We start from the raw sequence: 21,508 nt of genomic DNA, 5'->3' as shown, positions 1-21,508 counted from the left end.
GGCCCAGGACCCCGCCCCAGCCCCGGCCTGCTTGGACCTCGACGTCACTTCCGCTGTCTGCTTTCGCTTTCTGCCCGAAAGCGGTTCCGCCTCGGGATAAACCCGAGAGGTTTCCTCGGCTGTTTAACCCGCCGCGGCGCGCGGTGCGTCCCTCCGGAGCCTTACGGACGCCGGGTCATTCCAGGTCGCGGGTGCGGGTCACTTAGAGCCAAGCATGGGGTCGGGGAGGGGCGGGGTGGGAGGGGTCTCGCCCTTCCGCCCCGCCCCACGGCCACGCCTACCAGCCCCGCCCCGTCGCCCGCCGGGTTGCGCGATCTCGTGCGTCTGCGCCGTGACGTCATCTCCGCGCGACTGCCCCGGCACTTCCATTCGCCGTGTGTCTCCCTCACCTCCCGAGAGGGTCCGCGTGATCTTCCGTCAGTGTTAGTTAGCGGTCCAGGGAGGGTGCTGGCGGGACCCACGAAATTCACCTTGATGTTGAGACGTCCCGGCGGGTCCATTGGAGGTAGGTGAAGGCGGCTCCTGCCGGGGTGAGTTCCAGCCCCGCGTTGGGCCTCGCCGGGCGTCCAGCATGCTGCTCTGGTGCTTCCTAGTGTCCGCAGATTGGTCACTCCTTAAACCAGCCTTTCAGGGTCCCGAGGACTGAGCTTCGATCTAGATTTTTCCTCCTGTAGCATTTCAGCCTTTCCGACGGCCCACCGTTGTCGGTCCCCGGAATAATCCACCCTAGCCCAAGGCAGCCGGCAAGTTCCCATCGCTTGTCTTCGCTTAGGAGTTTCGAATGCGTCGTCCTTTGCAGTCTCTTCCCGCTTCTGCGCGCAGCCTACGAGTTGATTCTGATCTAGTATCAAACTTCAAGATCCAGCTGAAATGCACAATCGCAGTACCCCATTCCCAGTACGCTGCAAGTTACTCGTGGCGTTTACTTGATATTCTACAGTATAGTGCAGTGATTTTATATATATACACACACACACATATATATATATATACATATATATGTATAAAATCATCTTAGCATCTCTCGGGCTCTAGTCTCCAGTAATTTTATCCCTCTTCATTTTCACATCGCTTCTTGCTTCCAGGCTCTATATTGTGTGGACTTAATCTCCCTCCCCCCACTTTTTTTTTTTGCCTTCAGTGATGTGTGCCACTTTAATCTGACAAATCACTACTACTGTTCTTTACAAAACTTTAAAGTGGTTTCTTTCAAAGAAGAGTTAAGTATCCCTTTATCTATACTTTTAAGGGGCTAATACATTCTCCCTCCAATATATTTTGTGACAGTCAGTGAATGTTTTACAGATGAACATTTGGATATGTGTGGTAGGAAACATTAACTTTGACAACATTTTAAGGGAAATGTTTTCTGTGTTCTCCAAATTATCTCATTCTTTCACTCATAAGCAAAAAATTCTCTCCATTATTTGGGAGAGCTTTGTTAGAAAAAAATTGCAACTTCTTTATCTTGCTAAGTGCTACATGATCACGGTCACAGTCCCCCTGTTGTTCATCAATTTGCTCGAGCGAGCCCAGTAACGTCTCCATTGTGAGACTTGTTGTTACTGTGTTTGGCATATTGAATACATTGCGGGTAGCTTGCCAGACTTTGCTGTGCAGGCGAGATACTCTCGGTAGCTTGCCGTGTTCTCCGAGAGGGGCGGAGGTATCAAACCCGGCTCAGCCGGCCGGCTGTGTGAAAGGCAAACACCCTACTGCTGTGCTATTGCTCCAGCCCTACATGATGTCTTTCATTTTCCCTGCTGGTCTGCAGTGCCTTAAAATACTCTCTGGTCCTTTACAGAAAAAAGAAAAATGACTTGTACTCTGTAGTAATATGAAAGAGAACACTTGTGATTTTTAGTGTTTTCCTTGGGACCCAACACAATATTTACTTTCCTTCCTTCCCACCTTTCTCATATAAACATTCTTTGCACAGTCTAAAAAAAATTCCTCTAGACAAGAAATGTCCAATTGAAGGGGAGAAATCATATGCCATCGTGCATATTGACAGAAATTGGCAGTCAAGTGGGAGGATTATAGAAGACAGATCCTTTATCGTAGTCTATAGAGTCAGGGAAATGCTTGTGGAAGACCTGGACCATGAGTTGAGCTTTAGGTGATGAAGAGGAAGTAGATAGAAAGTAGCCATTTCTGGCTGAAAGGACAAATGAGCAACTTGAAGGGAATAATGGGCCATGAGGCTGTAAAGGCCAGAGGGGGCAATCACAGCACCTTGCATGTCATGTGAAAGAGCTTTGGCCCTGTTTTCTGGGCAATTTTGTATTTTGTAGCCAAATTCAGATCCGAATTGTAGTTGGATTACTTTGCCATTTGAAAGATGGGTGAATGGGGAAGGGGGGGGTAGTGAAGGGGGGATGGAGGGAGGAGAGAGGAGAGAGGGAGATCATTATTGTACTGTCTTTGTGGACGAGATATGATAGGAGTAGAACAGAGTAGAGTGGATGTGATGATGTTTAGAGAGATTTTGAAGGTTTTCAGCTTACCTTAAATAAATGATTAATTTGTATGTTAGGAATAAGGAGGGTGGATTTCAGATTTCTAGCTGGTGCCCATGTAATGGTGAAATGGAGAGTTGGGTTATAGGCCACTTCTGCTTCATTCTCCGGTGTATTCACCATTCCTTGAACAAAGTGCTTGGACAGAAAAAATATATCCCTTCTAATGATTGATTGCCATGTTTCATCAAAACAGACTTTTTTCATTTTTGATTGTTTTGTTTTGAGACCACCCTTGGCAATGCTCTGAGGTTACTCCAGGTTCTGAAGTCAGGAATTACTCCTGGCGGTGCTCAGGGGACCATATGGGATGGTCAGAAATAGCTCTGTGCATGCGAGGCAAGCACCCTACCTGCTGTAGTATCTCTCCAGTCTCCAAAACAGAGTTTAAAATAAATTGCATCTGTTTTAGTATTACTGATGCTCTGTTTTCTGACTTTTTGGAATTGGTGATAAATTGTGTCACTGGACTCATTTATCTGATAAAGTCGAATCTCTTGCTGTGAAATACTACTGGAAAGATTTTTGGCTTAGTAACAGGACATGTCATCATGACTTAAAGTTTTTCTTCTTTTGTATCCTGTTCTGTCACTCACTTTAGTTTGAGAGTTGCTTTTTTTCCTGTTTACATTCTTAATATTTGACCCTTTAAAAATTAACTTATTTTAAGCTTCTACATCAGAATATTAGCTGTTTCATTTTATTTGAAGCCTTAAAATTTACCTTTAGATACTATATTAGCATATTAGCTTTGTTTTCCTTCTTGATATCTTTAGGTTTTTTTGAGGAAGTCAAGTCCCCAGGCTGTGTTCTAATAGACTAAATGTGATTTTATTTATTTTTTTGCTTTTTGGATCACACCCGGCAATACTCCTGGCTCTGCACTCCAGAATCATGCCTGGCGTTGCTCAGGGGACCATATGGGATGCTGGGAATCGAACCCGGGTTCGCTGTGTGCAAGGCAAATGCCCTACCCGCTGTGCTATTGCTCCAGCCCCCTAAATGTCATTTTAAAACTAAATTAGGATAAATCTTGTCTTTATATTTTCAGTTTCATGGGTTTTTTGGGCAGTGAATGAGCTAAGCCAGTGTGCCTCCCTCTGCTTTGGCTTCTGGTTGGCTGAACCATATTTATTTCCAAGTATTGTAAATTGATTGTTAGGTTTGTGAGCATTGTATATGGCCTTTGTACATTGTCAAGAAAGTGGTGTGATGGGGTAGCCCTATCTGTATTCTTGCTTCCTTTATATTTTCTTTGTATTAGAAATTAGCTTTGTGTCATTAATCTGTAAGCTACCACACTGACTTGAAAAAATGGAGAATGAAAATCAATACTATTCAGAGGTTTATGAATAATGTGAATATAAAATATTTTCTTTTTCAGACATAAGCAGTTAATACAGGTGTTTCTGATCTCAATTCCAGACTATCATTGAACACGGTGTAATCATATGCAATTATGTCTGGTTATAAGCCTGCTGCTATTCAGACATATCCAGTACTTGGTGAAAAGATCACCCAAGATACATTGTACTGGAATAACTACAAGGTAAATAGGTGGTAAAGGGGTGTGTGTGTGTGTGTGTGTGTGTGTGTGTGTGTGTGTGCGCGTGTGTGTGCGCGCGCGTGTGTGCGCACACATTTATGCCAATTACTCCAACTTTGCATGCTGGAGACCCTAGTTCAACTTGGCATTACATGGTCCCTCAAGCACTGCCAGGTGTGACACCCCCCCCCCCCCCCCCGCCAAAGTCCCACATTTAAATGTATGCTGATATAATTGTGATGATATTTCATCAGCAGTAATCACAGAAAATTGTTGAATAGAAAGGGGCGGGAGGTGTGGTCTGCCAACCACATATTTATTTACTTTTAATGCAACAGGAATATATAACCTGGATGATGGAATATCGACTTTCATTTGCTGTATACTTTTAATCAGACTTGTAAAGTTACTAAGAATAATTATCATCTGTAAGAAAATTTGTAATGCTTCAGTTGACGTTACCAGTTGCCTCTGTTAATATCTTGTATTATTTTTCATTAAGACCCCTGTTCAGATTAAGGAATTTGGAGCAGTGTCCAAAGTTGACTTTTCTTCACAGCCTCCATATAATTATGCTGTCACAGCTTCTTCAAGGGTAAATATAATATTAAACGTTGAGTTTTCTTCTCTATAGTTTATATTTACTGCTCCCTGATCTTCACTTAACTGTTAAATATTTTGTTTATTTTGTAGATTCACATTTATGGCCGATACTCTCAAGAGCCTATAAAAACTTTTTCCCGGTTTAAAGACACGGCGTACTGTGCTACTTTCCGGCAGGATGGTAGACTTCTTGTGGCTGGGTGTGAAGATGGGGGCGTTCAGCTTTTTGATATAAGTGGAAGGGCCCCCCTCAGACAGTTCGAAGGCCACACAAAGTAAGAGGCAGTTGGTTTTGTTCTAAGCTCTGTTTGTTTTTAGGGATTTCTTTCTTTCTTTTTTTTTTTTTATAAAAAGAAGTTAGCAAGACTGTGTTCTCTCTTGAACTCATATCTCGCTTGCTTGTCTCGATATTTCTTTGCTTACCTATTTCCTCTCTGGAGGAGCTTGTCTTCTCTCTTGAACAGGAACTTCTTCCTCTCTGTCCCCTCACGTTTTTCTAAATCTGTTCCAATAAGACTTCCTTATTTCATTCACTAAAAAGAAAATCCATTAAAAATCCATAAAAGTTATGCATCTTCAAGACAGTGCTTAAAGGAGGAGCCATTCCCCAGTTTCCCAGAGCTTAAGGGTTCCCTGGAATTGTGTGTGACGTTTTAGGAACTGAATGTACATATTTATTTAGAGAGGCGTCCTGTCACAACACTTCTCAGTGACTTCAGTGACTTGGTTGACATTATAAGTCACTGACTTTGTAAAGGCAGCCTCCTAATTGTTACTGAGAACTCTTTTTTTTTTTAGGGCTTCATTATATTCATAGTTCTAATTTTGACGTTGTAGCAAGGTAAACTTTTTTCCTTTTTCTCCTTAGATTTGGAGTTTGCCCTTTGATATACTTTGATATGGCCAGGGCAATTTTATATTACGTTGTTTCCAGATTGCCAGTATAATCTGGAACTTTTGCTATTAGTTTAAAATTCCAGAAGTGGGGCTAGAGGGATAGTACAGGGGTTAAGACATTTGCCTGGCATGCAGCCAACCCGTTTGATCTTCAGGACCACATGATCCCTTGAGCATTCCGAGTACAGTCCTGAAGGACCCGAGTCCTGCAGGGCCTGAGTGTGACATTTCCAGAGCACTGTTCCTGATGTTCTGTCAGAGGGACTTGGATACTTTCAGGGTGGTATGGCATCTGTCTTATAGTGTCGTGTTGGGATAGTCTCACGGTTAGGGAAACATTAAAACACATCAGAGATTCACATGACATGATCCTACTTAGTTCCTAACTTTTTAGAATTTTTTTAAAGAAATAAATGTTTTCAAATATTTTAAAGAAAAATGCCTTTGTCCAAAATTTAAATATTCAGCCACAAAGTGAAATTGTTAGTATAGTAGCCCTATGAATTTCATAGTATCATGGGTAACCCGGCATTTCAGTTGGCTTGGAAACTGGCTTTAAAGGCCTTCTTTTTCTCTTTTGATTTCTTTCTAGAAAACTGAGCTGCTTTTTTGGTTGTTATTTGGGGGGAAAGGAATGTGTTACTGAAGAGGCCAGAAACACTCATTTTCCTTGCTACTAAATATTTTGATCCTTGATCTTTCAGGGCAGTTCATACAGTTGATTTTACAGCTGACAAATACCATGTTGTTTCTGGGGCTGATGACTATACAGTTAAATTATGGGATATCCCAAATGCCAAAGAAATTCTGACTTTCAGAGAACATACTGATTATGTGAGATGTGGTTGTGCCAGCAAACTGAACCCAGATCTTTTTGTAACAGGTTGGTAAACTCTTTGGTTTCTTTAAGTGGAGAGTTAGGGATGCTCCCACACAATGCTCAGGAGGCCTGGGGTCCCCACCAATGATTCTCAGCCAACTGGACTGGTGGATAAGTGCAAAGGCTGAGATTATTGTGCTGCTTGGTCTCTGTGGGGTCACACCAGCAGGGCTCAGGGCCTCCCGGGATGCACCTGGTGATGCTCAGGGCCACCATGTGTTCCTGGGGATAGAGCCTGGGTCAGGCACAGACTAGGTATGTGCCCTGATCACTGTCAAAAAAGTTGATAGTTTTAGCAAATCCTTGATAGCTTCATCAAAAAGTTGATCGCTTGATAGCTTTATTGTGACATTTTAATTTTACTTTGTGACTCTTTTGGCATAGAGGAGTTTAAAACTTCTTAATATATTTCTGGAGTATGGAGGCTGCTGGACCTAGCTGAAAGGGAGGGGAATTCACCCACCCCCATTCTGAGAAGGCATCAGAGTTGTCAGTAAGGTGATCAAGGTACCTGTGGTGGTATGGTGGTGTGCAGAGTCAGGAGTTGTGGAGCTGGGTCCTTAGCTGTGGAGGAGTGTGAAGGCTGCCCATACGGGGAGGGACACTGGGGACACTGGTGGAGGGAAGGTCACTTTGGATTAGTTTTGGAACAGTGTATGCCTGAAACAACTGTATTTTGAATGACTTTGTAAATCACGTTTTTCTAATAAACATAAATGCTTTTAAAATGGAGGAATAGAAATAAAAGCATTAGAATGCTCGCAGAGATAATAAAATTATCAACGAATAGGGAAAAAAAGATACTTTTCTCTTTAGTTAGAATTTTATTTTGGTGATTGTTCTTCCAGTCCTACAAATATGTTCAAAAATGTCAGGTTGCCTTAAAAATGGTCAGAACTGTGGATGAGTTTACTAACCTGGTTTTCTTTGGCCCCTGGAAGCCAAGAAACAAAGACCATCCAGTTCAGTCTGTCCGTGCCTGTCTGGAGATCCAGATGCAGACTCTGCAGGAGCCCAGTAGCTTGAATGTAGGACTAGTTGGTGTTTCTGTGAGGAATAGGATGGTGTTTCTTCAGATCCAGTAACACCAGATGGTTTGGGGGTCTTATATCTTCATGAGTAAATGTAACGTGTTTTTAAATTCTATCATCTATGCCTTTCTTAAAATTTGTCTCAGTGTACACACACACACACACACACACACACACACACAGAGTTCTTATTTTTAATGGTGAAACTCACCTTGCGTTGGCATTTCAGGGTCCTACGATCATACTCTGAAGCTGTTTGACACCCGGGCCAATCAGAGTGTTCTCTCTGTGGAGCATGGGCAGCCAGTGGAGAGTGTCCTGCTTTTTCCCTCTGGAGGTCTTCTGGTATCAGCAGGTATTTAATTTTTTTTTTTTTCATTTACTAGTAGTTTTTCATCATGAGTCAGATACTCATCTGTGCACCAGATTTCTTTTTGTCTGTTACTTTTTATAAATTATCACTGTGCACTTGAATTGCGTTTCTTAAGTGTTTGCTCAGTCGACAGTGGGACAGGTAAGCAGTTCTGACCAGTGGAAAAGCCGATGAGCACCATGCAAAGGTGTGTCGTGCTATTAGATACATATTGCCTGCAGTGCCCTAGCTGAGTCTGCAATGTAGGTATTTTCTCTGTTCTGCAGCTAAGGAAATAAATGTTTTAAAAGGCAAAGTGCTAAGTGACAGATCTGATAAGCCAGAGCCTTAGAACCTTGTGCGCTTAGCTTTCTCCTGTCTTATTTGAGTCTAGAATATTATTCCTAGGAGATCTACAGCAAATTTTGGAAATAGGTTTTTCTAGATCTTGATTCAGGCTTGTCATTGTCTTTTCTTCTTTTTTTTTTCCTGGTTAGTTTTTTGGCCTTTAGGTCACACCCAGCTGCTCAGGGATCACTCCTCCTGGTGCTCTGGAGACCATATGCAGTGCTGGGGGTTCAATTGGCTTGTCATTTTTATGTCACTCCTGATTGAAATGGCCTTATTCAGCAAGTAGCTGATCGTGCTGGAAGAGGAGAAAATGCGGAGCCAAAATGCCTTGATATGTATTTACAACAAACTTTTTTTTTTCTTTTGATAACATTGATCATGGTGCATTTTCAGAATTACAATGGAAGAAACAGATTACATTTTTCAGTAAGGTCAATATCAATATGTTTAATTATTGAAGGGTAGGTAACTGATATATATATATATATATATATATATATATATATATATATACACTCTGTAACATACATAAGGCTGTGTTTTCTGCCCTTACTTAAAAAAAAATCTCAATAGGAATGGCACTGTTTTACTCTTTTGTCTCTTTTCTTTTTAAAGTAAAATAGTTTTATTTAGTGAAATTTAAGGGGGAGAGGTGAGAGGAAGAAGAGAGGAGAGAAAGAGAAAATACATGGCATTTGGTGTAGGTAGCGGAAAATCCACCTCTATAACTTATTCCCCTGGTACGTAATTTGCTTTAAAAATACATTGATAACATTGTCGATGTATCTTTTTTCTTCTTGCTGTTATTTTGAGAAATAGAAGTAAGTTCAAGTTGATCAGGGAATGGAAACCTGTTTATTAATCTCCTTTGTGTCATTATCAAGTTGTGAGACCTTTGCAATCCCTTGACTTCTGTTGGCCTTGAAAATGCAAGACTCGACTCGATCAGTGGTTCAGGCTCGGATCTCTGTGGAGCTGCCCAGTGTGGGGAGCTGGAGATTAGGAATTGGGACTAAATTCCAGCCCTCTAGGCGAGAATTCACTCCCTCCTTCAACTCTGTTTTCTATTACTTTACTAGACTTTTTTTTGCTTTTTGGGTCACACCTGGCTATGCTCTGGGCTGATTCCTGGCTCTGCGCTCCGGAATCACTCCTGGTGATGCTCAGGGGACCATATGGGATGCTGGGAATCGAACCTGGGTCGGCCGCATGCAAGGCAAACGCCCTACCCTCTGTGCTATTGCTCCAGCCCCTACTAGACTTTTTTTGCTGAAAGAAATACTAAATTCTTTTGGATTTGGTTACTTCTGCAGATGCTTCTGACGCTTAAGCAATAATAAGGAACTTTTTTTTTATTTGGTTGGGATTTACAAAATCTTTAGGAAATAAATTCTACATTTATTTCATGGCCAAACAAAATTTCTTCTGAACTTTTTATAATAAACAAGTATATTTTGGTTTTATCTTTTAATTCCACTAGACATTTTTTTTTGTATTTTGCAGATGTGGATTTTTTTTTCTTTTTTGGGCCACACTGGCTTTGTTTACTCCTAGTGGTGCCTTGGGGACCCTATAGGGTTCTGGGGGTTGAACCTGGGTTAGCCACATGCAACGCAGGCACCCTACTTGCTGTAGTATTGCTCCAGTCCCACAAAGTTGAAATTCTTTAACTGTAACAGTTAAGGGGTAGGAACCAGTACTGTTCTGCGTCCAGTAAATGATGGAGCCAGGATGGAAACAGGTTTGGCCCCGGAACCTGTCGCTTTGCCTGCCTGCTATGAGGTGTCTGGGGAAGAATGCTTTCTGTGCCTTTATGATGTCCTACCTTTAGGAAGAGAGTGAAACCAGACCTTTTTTCTTTTTTTTTCCAGGGGGTCGTTACGTTAAAGTCTGGGACATGCTAAAAGGAGGACAGCTGCTGGTGTCTTTGAAAAACCACCACAAGACTGTGACGTGCTTGTGTCTGAGCAGCTCTGGACAGAGACTGCTCTCTGGCTCCCTGGATAGGTGAGCGATTTGGATTCTCTTGTTATTTGTGTGCAAGTGTGTACTACATTTGTGTACAGCAGAGCACTGTTTGTGGTAAGCTACCTGTACAACCAAATGATCTCCAGAGCGGGCCGGGCGTGGGTGACTTGTGTGCACACCTGGCTGTGGCCCTCCCTAAGGTATGTGCTCCTTCCAGTTGTGGGTTTATACCTTTGCTCCCCAGGGGCTTCCTCTTTGCGTTCAGGCATGCAAGTTATGTTGGTGAGACTCCGGGGGCTGGCGCCCCTGCTGTGGGGCTCACATAGCTTGTAGATGCCATGCTGCTGTGGGGCTTGGCTATCTTTGTGGCACTTAACCACATTGACTGTGGCGCAATGGGAAGTTGCTTGTGGCTCGTGAGTTCAAACAGCAGAGCTGCCAGGATTGTGAATGGCACATGTGGCAACACCAGGGATTTGGCCTTGTGACTGGATGATTGTAAAGCAACAGTATGTTTCTTTGGGCCCCATTACATGAACTTCTATACTTAAGCAAAGTTTTTCTTAACTATACAGATTATTTTTTGGAAATAAGCCATGTGTTTCTTTTAAAATCCACGTGGTTTATTTTTAAATATTTAAGAATGTATGTTATATTCTACCGTATATTCTTTAAATTAAAACTTTCGTGTGATGATTCCTATGTTAGTGTGATTCAGATATTCCTAATTTATTTGGAGGCGAGGAGTGGGTGCCTCCCGAGTGGTGCCCAGGAGGCCCAGGGACCCTCCTGGTGAATTTGGATGGGCTGGGCCTGAGATTCAGTGATGGGGCCTGAGAATGCTGCAGACCTGCCCTGCCGGGGATTACCCAGACACCCCACGCAGTGCTCGGTGCCTGCAGGGCTGCACCCAGCAGTGCTTAAGGAACCATGTAGTGTGGGGGATGGAACTAGAGTTGTCTACCTGCAGAGCATGTGCCTTGTCCCCCGTACTATTACTCTGGCCCCTGAAGACTTATTTTTGTTTATTTGTACCACACCTGGTTGTGCTCAGGGCTTACTTCCGGCTCTGTGCTCCTTGCTGGGCTTGGGGAATCATATATAGGGCCAGGGATCAATCCTGGGTTGGTTGTGTGCAAGCCTAGACCCCTACCTGCTGTACTATTGCTTCGGCCACCTAAATGCTGTTACATTTAACTGGATATGATTCTATTGGTTAATATTTTTTTTAGTTAATATTTTTTAATGGCACTGTCTAAAAAAATAGAATGCCAGCTATATTTGTAATTTAAGCAAATTAAAAAAAAACCCAAACAACCTTGGGAGCCACACCTGGCAGCGTTGAGGTGCTCCTCCCTGCTCAGTGCTCAATGGGGGACACTCCAGGAAGTGCTCAGGAACCCGTTTATGCCGGCAATGGAGTCCTGGTTATAAAACATGGCTCTAGCCCACTGAGCTTTTTTGGGCCCTTTACATTTGTAATACTAAAATGCTTTAATAATCACATTATAAAAGATAAAGTGAAAAAATGTTTTTTTTTTTTAGTTTATTGTACCTAATATGTTTAGTATTTATCACTGTATCACTGTGAGTGTATCACTGTCGTTCCATTGTTCATCGATTTACTCGAGCGGGCGCCAGTAATGTCTCCATTTGTCCCAGCCCTGAGATTTTAGCAGCCTTTTCTTACTCGTCTTTCCCAACGCTGCCATATTGGGGGCTCTTGCAGGGTCAGGGGAATGAGACCCATTATTGTTACTGTTTTTGGCATATCAAATATGCCATGGGTAGCTTGCCAGGCTCTGCTGTGCAGGCGGGATACTCTAGGTAGCTTGCCAGGCTCTCCGAGAGGCATATATATATATTATTTCCCTCTATGATTTGTTGCCTGCTGTCTGAACCCCATCAAAATATGGTGTGGTAATTATGGAAAGTGGGTAGGAAGTGTCTTATGATGTGAAAGTGGCCGTGAAAGCAGCCGCGTGGTCCAGGAATATGTTCATATAATATATTCCTAAATAAGGGATATATTCCATATTTAATATTTAAACTATGAAAGCATTGGAGTCTAGAAGTAGTTAAGCATCTGATGTATTCCCTGTGATAAAATGATATTTTACAGTGATGAGTGATGAAATATAGTCAGGTATAATAGAAGTAGGTTTAAAAGACTTAACTAAAATTAAGTTTAAAATTCCTGGCAAGGCAAGTCCTGAGCTCAAAATACTTAATTAAAATTAAATAAAAATAAACTCAGTCCTCCGCCCCTCTTGGAGAGCCTGGCAAGCTCCCCGTGACGTATTCGATATGCCAAACACAGTAACAACAAAGTCTCCAATGGAGACGTTACTGGGCCCGCTCAAGAAAATCAATGAACAACGGGAGTACAGGAAATTACAGGAAACTCAGTTCTTAATTTTCGCTAGCCCCCTGTCAGGTGCTCTGATACCCACCTGGCACGGTTACATTATTCACAAGTTGTCATTTTACTTTGGGGTTTTTTTCCCCCTCTTTTTTTCTCTACCATTATAGGAGTTGTTGCTTTGCAGCATGTTTATTTATAAGCAGATGTCCATTTATTTTTAATTTATTTATTTTTATTCGTGAATCACTGTGCGGTACTGTTACATACTTACAAACTTTTGTGTTTGTGTTTCAGTCATCCAGTGATCGAGTACCCATGCCTCCACCAGTGCCCATTCTCCACTACCAATGGTCCCAGGATCCTTCCCTACCACTCCTATGCAATTCTCCCCCTACCCACTCCCCCACTGCCCCCTGCCCGGGTTTTGTGGCAGGGCATTCCTTTTTGTTCTCTCTCTCCTTTTGGGTGTTTGGTTTGCAATAGAGCTATTGAGTGGCCATCATGTTCGGTCTGTAGTCTACTTTCGGCACGCATCTCCCAACCCACGTGGGTCCTCCCAACACCCTTTACTTGGTGTTCCCTTCTCTATCTGAGCTGCCTTTTCCCTCGCATGTGAGGCCGGCTTCCAAGCCGTGGGACAGAACTACTTGTCCTTATCTATACTATTCTTGGGTGTTAGTCTCCTATTCTGTTACTTTCTATTCCACAGATGAGTGCAGTCTTTCTGTGTCTCTCTCTTTCTAACTCATTTCACTTAAACTTAATACTTTCCATGTTGAACCACTTATATGCAAATTTCATGACTTCATCTTTTCTAACAGCTGCATAGTATTCCATTGTGTAGGTGTACCAAAGTTTCTTTAACCAGTCATCTGTTCTTGGGCACCGGGGTATTTTCCAGATTTTGGCTATTGTAAACAGTGCAGCAGTGAACATACAAGTGTTGATGTCACTTCGACTATACATTTTTGCCTCTCTGGGATATATTCCCAGAAGTGATATTGCTGGATCAAATGGGAGCTCAATTTCTAATTCTTTGAGAATCGTCTACACTGTTTTCCAAAAAGGCTGAACCAGTCGGCATTCCCACCAGCAGTGAAGGAGAGTCCCTTTCTCCCCACATCTACGCCAACACGGATTATTTTTGTTCTTTTGGATGTGGGCCAGTCTCTGTGGCCTGAGATGATATCTCATTGTTGTTTTGATCTGCATCTCCCTGATGATAAGTGATCTTTTAATATCAAAAATATTCCTAAGACTAAAGGAGTTTATTCATCATACTCAGGAAAGCCACGAGATGGTATTCCCAGGCAATTTGGGACTTGGTTTTGAGATCAGCCCCATGAAAGCTATAAATGTTGGCTGGGTCTGTGAGGAGTGCTTCTTAAGCGGGAGTGATTTTTGTGTCCCAGGGGGTGTTTTCAAAGAGATATCTTAGCTTGTGTAGTGATAGTGCAGTGGGTAGGGTGTTTGCCTTGCGCGCAGCTGACCCGGTCGACCCGAGTTCGATTCTTCTGCCCCTCAGAGAGCCCGGCAAGCTTATCTCGCCCGCATGGCAAAGCCTGGCAAGCTACCTGTGACATATTCGATATGCCAGTAACAAATCTCATAATGTTACTGCGCCCGCTTGAGCAAATTGATGAACAATGGAAGGACAGTGACAGTGACAGTGACCAGCTTGGTGGTGGAGTGTGGCTGGCATGGTGAGGAGAGGTTATGGAGGCTGCTGAATGGCTCGCAATGCACCAATAGCCCCTTGCAGCAGTTGTTGATCAGGCTGAGACCCAGAAGCCTGCTCTTGCAGTGTCTAGCGTGCTTTTTCTTCTTTTCTTTCTTTGGTTACGCCTGGCATTGCATAGGGGTCACTCCTGGCTCCTGCACACAGGAATTACTCCTGGCAATGCTTGGGGGACCATATGGGTTGCTGGGAATCGAACCTGTGCCAGCCGCGTGCAAGGCAAGACACCCTATCTCCTGTGCTATTGCTCCAGCCCCCAGCGTGCTTCAGAAGCACTGCTCACAGACCCAGCCAAAAAAAAAAAAAAAGATCTGTTTTTCTTAACTGTTGTTTAATTTTTTATATTCAGATACTGAATTTTCAACTAATACAAATTGTGTGTTTTATGATTATTTTCAACAGGACTTATGACAAACTTTTTTTCTTTATTAGGAAGGTAAAAGTGTATAGCACAACTTCCTACAAAGTCGTCCACAGTTTCGATTATGCAGCTTCGATTTTGAGTCTGGCCCTTGCAGTAAGTAATTTTCACTGTTTTACAGAGCACTTCTTTCTTTCGCTCTGCTCTTGCCCATTAAATGAAGTTCAAATGAATGTTTGTCTTAGTCTCTGTATGTGAACAAGTCATTTTCTTTTTGCCTTCTTCATATTTTCTTTGGTAATTGGGTTTGAGTGAAACACTGAAATGATTGTTAAAATGTCTGACTGTCCAAGTAACTTAATACTGGATTTGAATTAGGTCCCTCTCTCTATGAAGCTGCAATTGAGGGAGTGTTGCAGGCACTGTTGATTGCTTTTTCTAAAATAATCATTTATTATTGAGGAGAGGAGGATTTGAACACTATATTGAAATTGGAATTAGGAGGAAAAAAGCTTTACACAATATTAAATTGGCAAAATTCTGGAAAGTCCTACTGTCATGTAGATTTTTTTGAATCAGAGGATGTAGAAAAAAAAGTTACTTTCCAAGTTTCTCAAGATGTCATCAACGGTATATTGTTATGTGTCCTTAGCCTGTGATATTTTATATCCGGTGTAATAAATCTGTCACCAGATTACATCCTAGAGGAAGAATCCTGTTTTTGCTGCATTGACCATTGTTAGGGACACCCTGAAAGTGCAAATAAGTTGTAAGCAGGTTATAAATGTTATTTTGAAGGGAAATTATAAATTATGATTTAGGAGTAAACTTGTTTCTCTTTCTGCTGCAGCATGAAGATGAGACAATAGTTGTAGGAATGACCAATGGAATACTGAGTGTTAAACACCGGAAATCTGAAGCAAAGGATTCACTTCCCAGGAGAAGGAGGCCTGCATATCGAACCTTTATTAAAGGGAAAAATTACATGAAGCAAAGGGTATTTTTCTTATTTTTTTTTTAAGTGACATTTGTTAGGCTAGCCAGTTACTCCATCTGTTTGTATTACTGGAAAGTGTAGTTCATGCATTATTTAACTTTTTATTTTGCTTTTCTCTACCACCGGATTTATCTCAGTTGCTACTTTTAGAACATTATTAATGAGTAATGGGAAATAAAAACTAGTTAGTACTCTGAACAATGTTATAATGCTTTGCTATGTTCAAAAATAATGTTTTTTATGCACACACATGCGTGCGCGTGCATACACACACACACACACACACACACACACACACTGATTTTGTCTTCTCAGTCAATGTCTCACAGCCATTTCCCATTCGTGTCCCCTCTTGACCTTGTTTCCTTCCTGTGGCCTTTGTGTCCTGTGGATTGGCCCCTAGTCTTGCTGTGCCTTCTTGGATCAATCTCCTGGGTTTCAAAGGGAGCCATATGATGCCCCAGTGGAGAAATGCTGCTATGGACAGTGTTGAAAACAGTAGCACAGCATTTGACATGTAGGAAGACTTAGATGTAAAGAGGTTGTGATTGATATCGGACTTCATTACTGGTCAGCAGAATGGGCCTGGATCGCAATATTGCTGGTTGTTTTCTTTCGACCAAATCCCATAGCTTACCAGTAAAGAATTGAAATGAGCAATATTTGCCTAGAATTGAAGTATTGTGTATTCACTGTAAGTTAAAATCACAGGAGAAAAGGAAGACATTACTTCATTTTTATTTGATTTACATGATGGACATATAGCATCATTTACAATATATCTGGGCTAACTTGCATGAAAAAATCACTTGAAAATGTTGATTTTGGATGAAACTATGTAGATACTGATTTTTCTGTATACATTTATTTTTCAATATAGGATGACATTTTGATAAACAGGCCATCCAAGAAACACCTAGAATTGTATGACAGGGATCTTAAAAATTTTCGGATATCTAAGGCGCTTGATAGAGTCCTTGAGGTGAGTGAGGAGCATTGTGTATATGTATATATTTATTACTATGTTTATTTTGGAATGGTTTTAGGTTTATTAAAATGAAGGGGAAGGTACGGGGATTTTCCATGTTGCCCTGTACCACACACATTTATATATAAAGTGTGCCCCATTAGCAAAACCAGGCACATGGTTACAATTGATAACATAAAAGAACATTTTCATTTTTATTTTTAATATAATTTTATAACTTTTGGTGTGTGGGCCACATCTGTAATGCTTCGCGTTACTTCTGGCTCTGCATTCATGAATCACTCCTGGTAGTGCTTGGGAGTCTATACGGGATGCTGGGGTTTGAACCTGGGTCACTGGCGTGCAAGGCAAACACCCTTCCCATTGCACTATCTCTCTGGCCCCAAGGAACATACTTTTAAAAGAATTATCTTATTTCTTGCCTTATGCATTACTGTGACTCAGAGCTGTGAAGATGATAACCTATATAAGTTTGTTGTTAGTGAGTTCACGGACACTTTATTTCTTGTGCTTTATTATTTAAAAGTCACTGTCACTCTGTCACTGTCCTCCCGTTCATCGATTTGCTCGAGCGGGCCCAGTAACGTCTCCATTGTGACAGTTGTTACTGTGTTTGGCATATCGAATACGTCACGGGTAGCTTGCCAGGCTTTGTCGTGATGGTAGCTTGCCGGGCTCTCCAAGAGGGGCTGAGGAATCAAACTCAGGTCGGCCATTGTGACCGCTTGTAAGGCAAACGCCCCACCCGCTGTGCTATCGCTCCAGCCCATTATTTAAAAAGATTTAAATATTTTTTCCATTGAAGTACTGTGTTTTATAATACTGTTAATGATAGTTTTTCTTGTTCTTCCTTTTCTGCTTATATTGGCTTTGAAATTTTTTCCAGCCCAGCTGTACCATAAAGACCCCTGAGATTACAGTTTCCATCATCAAGGAACTGAATCGAAGAGGAGTCCTTGCAAATGCCCTGGCAGGTCGGGACGAGAAGGAAATCAGTCGTGTTCTTAATTTTTTGATACGGTATGTTTTATGTATCACTGAGATACTTGGAGTTTTGCATCTGAAATTCTTTATCTCCTAATAGGAGATATTTAATTTTAATTTAATCTTTATGGAGAACCAGGAGAACAATTCAATAAATCTGTTTTAAGAATTTTAAGGGATGGGGGTGGAGGGTGGCAGAAGAGAAACTGGGGACATTGATGGTGGGAAATGTACACTGGTGAAAGGATGAGTGTTGGAGCATTCTGTGACTGAAACCCAATCATGAGCAACTTTGTAACAGTGTATGTCCCGGTGATTCAATAATAAATAAAAAATGGAATATTAATTAGCAATTTTCAATGAACAATTTTTGCTTTGTAGGAATCTTTCTCAACCAAGATTTGCCCCTGTCTTGATCAATGCTGCTGAAATCATTATTGGTAAGTAATTTATTTACTTACGTACTAATTTTTGACTTTTGGTCCACACCCCACAATATTCTGAACTTGTGGCTTTGGGCTTAGGGGTCACTCCAGGTGGGGCTCCAGGGACCATATGTGGTGCTGGGGGTGGAACTTGGGTTAGCTGTGTGCAGGCCTAGCACCCTACCAGCTGTACTATTGCTCTAGCTCCTAAACTGATGGATTTTTATTTTCTAAAAATTTTTATTTAATTTCTTTTTTACTGATGCATTTTTTATTTTATTTTTTTTAATGGTCCAATTTCTCTTTATTATTTCAAATTTTATTTTATTCTATTTTGTACTGATGCATTTTTAAATGAAGTAGAACATTTACAGCAGTTTTAATTGTTGGGAGTAGTTATTATAATTTTTTAAATATCAACAGTACCTGTGATTTTTAAATGGGAAATAAAAATCAGAATATCCATAGTACTTTTTGTAATCATTTTTTTAAAATCATTTAATATGCTTATTCAGATGGACTATTGACTTTCTGTGACTAATTATAAAATACACTTTTTACTGTCTGTATCTAATATTTTTATATGTTTTTCTAAATGTTGCTATTCACTGGTTGTGTAGGAAAAAATGTTTGTTCATGTGATTCTGCTTTCTCTTTCTAGATATATATCTGCCTGTGATTGGTCAGTCACCTGTAGTTGATAAAAAGTTTTTGTTACTTCAAGGACTTGTAGAAAAAGAGATTGATTACCAAAGAGAGCTGCTGGAAACCTTGGGGATGATGGATATGCTTTTTGCTACCATGACAAGGAAAGAGAACATTTCTGTGTTGCAGCAAGCATCCGATGGTTTTCTGGACAACAGGAAGATAGAGGCATAGTGTCTGCTGGCTATGCCACATGAGAACTCCTAGCTTGCAATAGATTTGACTGTGAATGATTTAAAAGAGAATCTTTTTTGATACAGTATAAGTGCTATTCACAGAAGCAATTTTATGGAAGAGACAGACAGAAATAGTTGTGTTTGGAAAATAATGTGTTTTAAGACATGGTTAACACATGGTTTCCATGTGATATTTCGAATTATTTTATCCCATCTTCTGCCAGAAGATCTGAAAAGTCTCCCCTGGACAAGCTGACATTAACCTCGATGCAACAAAGCTCTGTATCATCACGAGGGTCTGCGGTCAGAGCTCTGAGGGTTTCCACTGGGAGTTGAGCCCAAGGACCAGAGCTTATGAAAGAATACCAACAAATGGACAAATGGCGACAGCAAATAAGCCCTTTCTCTACTCTGCTTTGTGCCCTTTGGGTTTCCAGGCTCATTTGAGCATGCGTCCCCTTCCTTGGTCCCATGCTGTCTCTATTGGCCATAGGACTCTCTGCTTCAAGTGTGGAGATTCAGCGGCAGGCCCGGAACAATTGACAGGACTGGGACACTAGTCAGAGTGGGATGAGGCAAATTTCATACCCAGAACTTGTGCTTTCCACCCCAGATTTTCTTTTTCATTTCTGTAATTTTGGATATCCTAACGAGAACATGGTCTGTAGTTAAGACTACTGGATTGTGGGATTGTGATTTTTTTCTTTAACAAGCAGCCAGCCTCTGTCCCTTCTTCACTTCCTTTTTTTCTGAGCCACACCCTGCTGTGTGTGTAGAGACTTACTCCTGGCTCTGCGAAGAGATCACTCCTGACTGGCTCAGGGGAGCATATATCTAGCTGGAAATAGAACCCATGTTGGCTCTGTGCAAGACAAGAGTCTAACCTTCAGTACTATCTCTGCAGTCCCAATATGCAGGTTTTCTTTCTGCCTGCTTTTCAGATCAGCGTCAGGGTAACATTTCTCTTGTAGCAAATAGACTTTTAGCCTTTTATATGTATCTCACAGTTACCTGTGTCTCTGAAATTATTTTCTGAGCCCTGTACTTAGATACCCCAACCCACTTCCATTCCTTCTTGTGTTTTAGAACCCCAAGCCAGACTTGATTTTTTTTCTTAAAAAAAAAAAACAACTTATTTTCCTCTTGATTTTCTGAAATGTATGAATTTCTGATGGATAGTCACAAGCTAGAGAATCTTAGCACGTTGATTTTATATTGCTACCTCTCCAATCTTTCCTATTCCTTTTCCATCTCACGCAGTTAATGACCTGTAAGAACTAAGCTCTTAGTTAAAGGAAGATTTTGTAGTTGGACTCTTAAAAAGTTCAAGTCCGTGAATTTGAATATATATTTTTTTAAAGCGGAAAAAATAGGATGCTTCTGTGTTATATGGGGCAGGCATAGGCTCAAAAATAGGGCCAAGGTTCCTTTTTATGAATTGATTTAAATAATTATGCAGCACAGTGGCTTGTAAGAAACCAGAAATCTGCTTCCCTGAGAAATTAGTGAAGTTTAGAACTGTCTTCATATTGAAAAGGGTTAATTTATTTAAATAACTTTTGTATTTAAAAGTTTATAAATTTTTAACTTCTTGAGTATGCTGATAATTTGTATACTAGTAAAAAAATTATATGTTGAAATCCTGTTGGTGTTACTGTCTCTCAAGTGTCACATGTGACCAAGGTTTCCGGTTCTTCATCTGATTCTTATCATCTCTGAAAGGTGGGGGTGGTTCACCCTTGAGGCCTGCAGCCCACCTTCATATCATCCACACTCCTGAACTGCCTCCCTGCTAGGGCCAAAGTGACTCTTCCCTCTATTGAACTTCACTGACTACTGTTCTTAGAGGAAATGTGTTATGTTACAAAGTTTCATGAGCACTAGGAAGCCATCCTAAGCATAAAAGTCTTTGTATGAAGTTCAGTGGTTCTCATCATTTTAATTTATTGGGACCAGTATTTACTATTAAAGTTTTTAACTAGCATTGACACATCACATAGCCTTAGGCTTCTAACCTGAAACCCCTGCCATTTTTAGATACGGGGTTTTCACTTTAAAGATTTTTAAGTGTTACTAGGCGTGCGACAATATTGAAGCATTTCAGATATAACCTGGAAAGTCATTGTACGATTAATATATTGTATTTCTAAGAATGAGGCAGTTGGGAAGGTTCTGCCAGTTGGAGAAAGCATTTTGAAGTTCTGTTTAAAAGAAAATTAACTTTGAAGAGTACTTGCTGTTGAGCTGTTTAAAGGAATTTGGGTTGTCAAATGGGACTGTTTCAAGAAATTCAATCTGTTCAGAACTTAAACGAGCTCTTTTGAATAGATTTTCATTAAAGGTATCTTTAAAAGTGATTTTAAAAATGTACTAGTTTTCTAAATGGATTACTTATAAATTAAACTGTACAGACTTAAGGCAAGCTTGAAAATGCCCTAGCAGGTAACTGAATTGGCTTTGTAAGACCGAAAATCAGACTGAAGATCTCTTCAGACTGTTTCCTCAGGTCGTAGTTAACTGGAGCTTAGTGGTAGGCCTGACAGGGGGCTTGTGATTAAGATCAGTGGATTATTTTTGGTTTTGTTTTTGGGCCATGCTGGGGTAGGGGGTGTGTGGTGGGGG

General features: G+C 41.1%; 1 protein-coding gene across 2 annotated transcripts; it reads left to right on the top strand.

Annotated features, from left to right (window-relative positions):
- The first annotated feature begins 316 nt into the window (after window positions 1–316).
- On the top strand, window positions 317–19,563 carry UTP15 (UTP15 small subunit processome component). Of its 2 annotated transcripts, none has more exons than XM_056112512.1 (13): window positions 317–505; window positions 3,945–4,068; window positions 4,568–4,660; window positions 4,759–4,943; window positions 6,270–6,448; window positions 7,706–7,831; window positions 10,051–10,186; window positions 14,683–14,767; window positions 15,462–15,608; window positions 16,489–16,590; window positions 17,483–17,616; window positions 17,962–18,020; window positions 18,667–19,563. In XM_056112512.1, exons 2-13 carry the CDS (start codon window positions 3,979–3,981, stop codon window positions 18,882–18,884), a joined length of 1,554 nt encoding a protein of 517 aa, XP_055968487.1. In that variant the 5' UTR covers window positions 317–505; window positions 3,945–3,978; the 3' UTR covers window positions 18,885–19,563. The 2 variants fall into 2 exon arrangements, with proteins under 2 accessions (XP_055968487.1, XP_055968486.1); XM_056112511.1 differs by having other exon boundaries at window positions 3,904–4,068.
- Window positions 19,564–21,508: the final 1,945 nt, after the last annotated feature.

Source organism: Sorex fumeus, unplaced genomic scaffold (assembly GCF_029834395.1).
Source record: "Sorex fumeus unplaced genomic scaffold, SorFum_2.1 ptg000018l, whole genome shotgun sequence".
Taxonomy (NCBI): Eukaryota; Metazoa; Chordata; class Mammalia; order Eulipotyphla; family Soricidae; genus Sorex; species Sorex fumeus.
This window is presented reverse-complemented; position numbering and strand designations above follow the sequence as displayed.

Coding starts and splice junctions, on each gene's coding strand:
- UTP15 (XM_056112512.1), top strand. CDS start 3,979: ATGTCTGGTTATAAGCCTGCTGCTATTCAGACATATCCAGTACTTGGT. Junction 4,661..4,758: donor CTGTCACAGCTTCTTCAAGG/GTAAATATAATA, acceptor TTTATTTTGTAG/ATTCACATTTATGGCCGATA. Junction 6,449..7,705: donor CCCAGATCTTTTTGTAACAG/GTTGGTAAACTC, acceptor TTGGCATTTCAG/GGTCCTACGATCATACTCTG.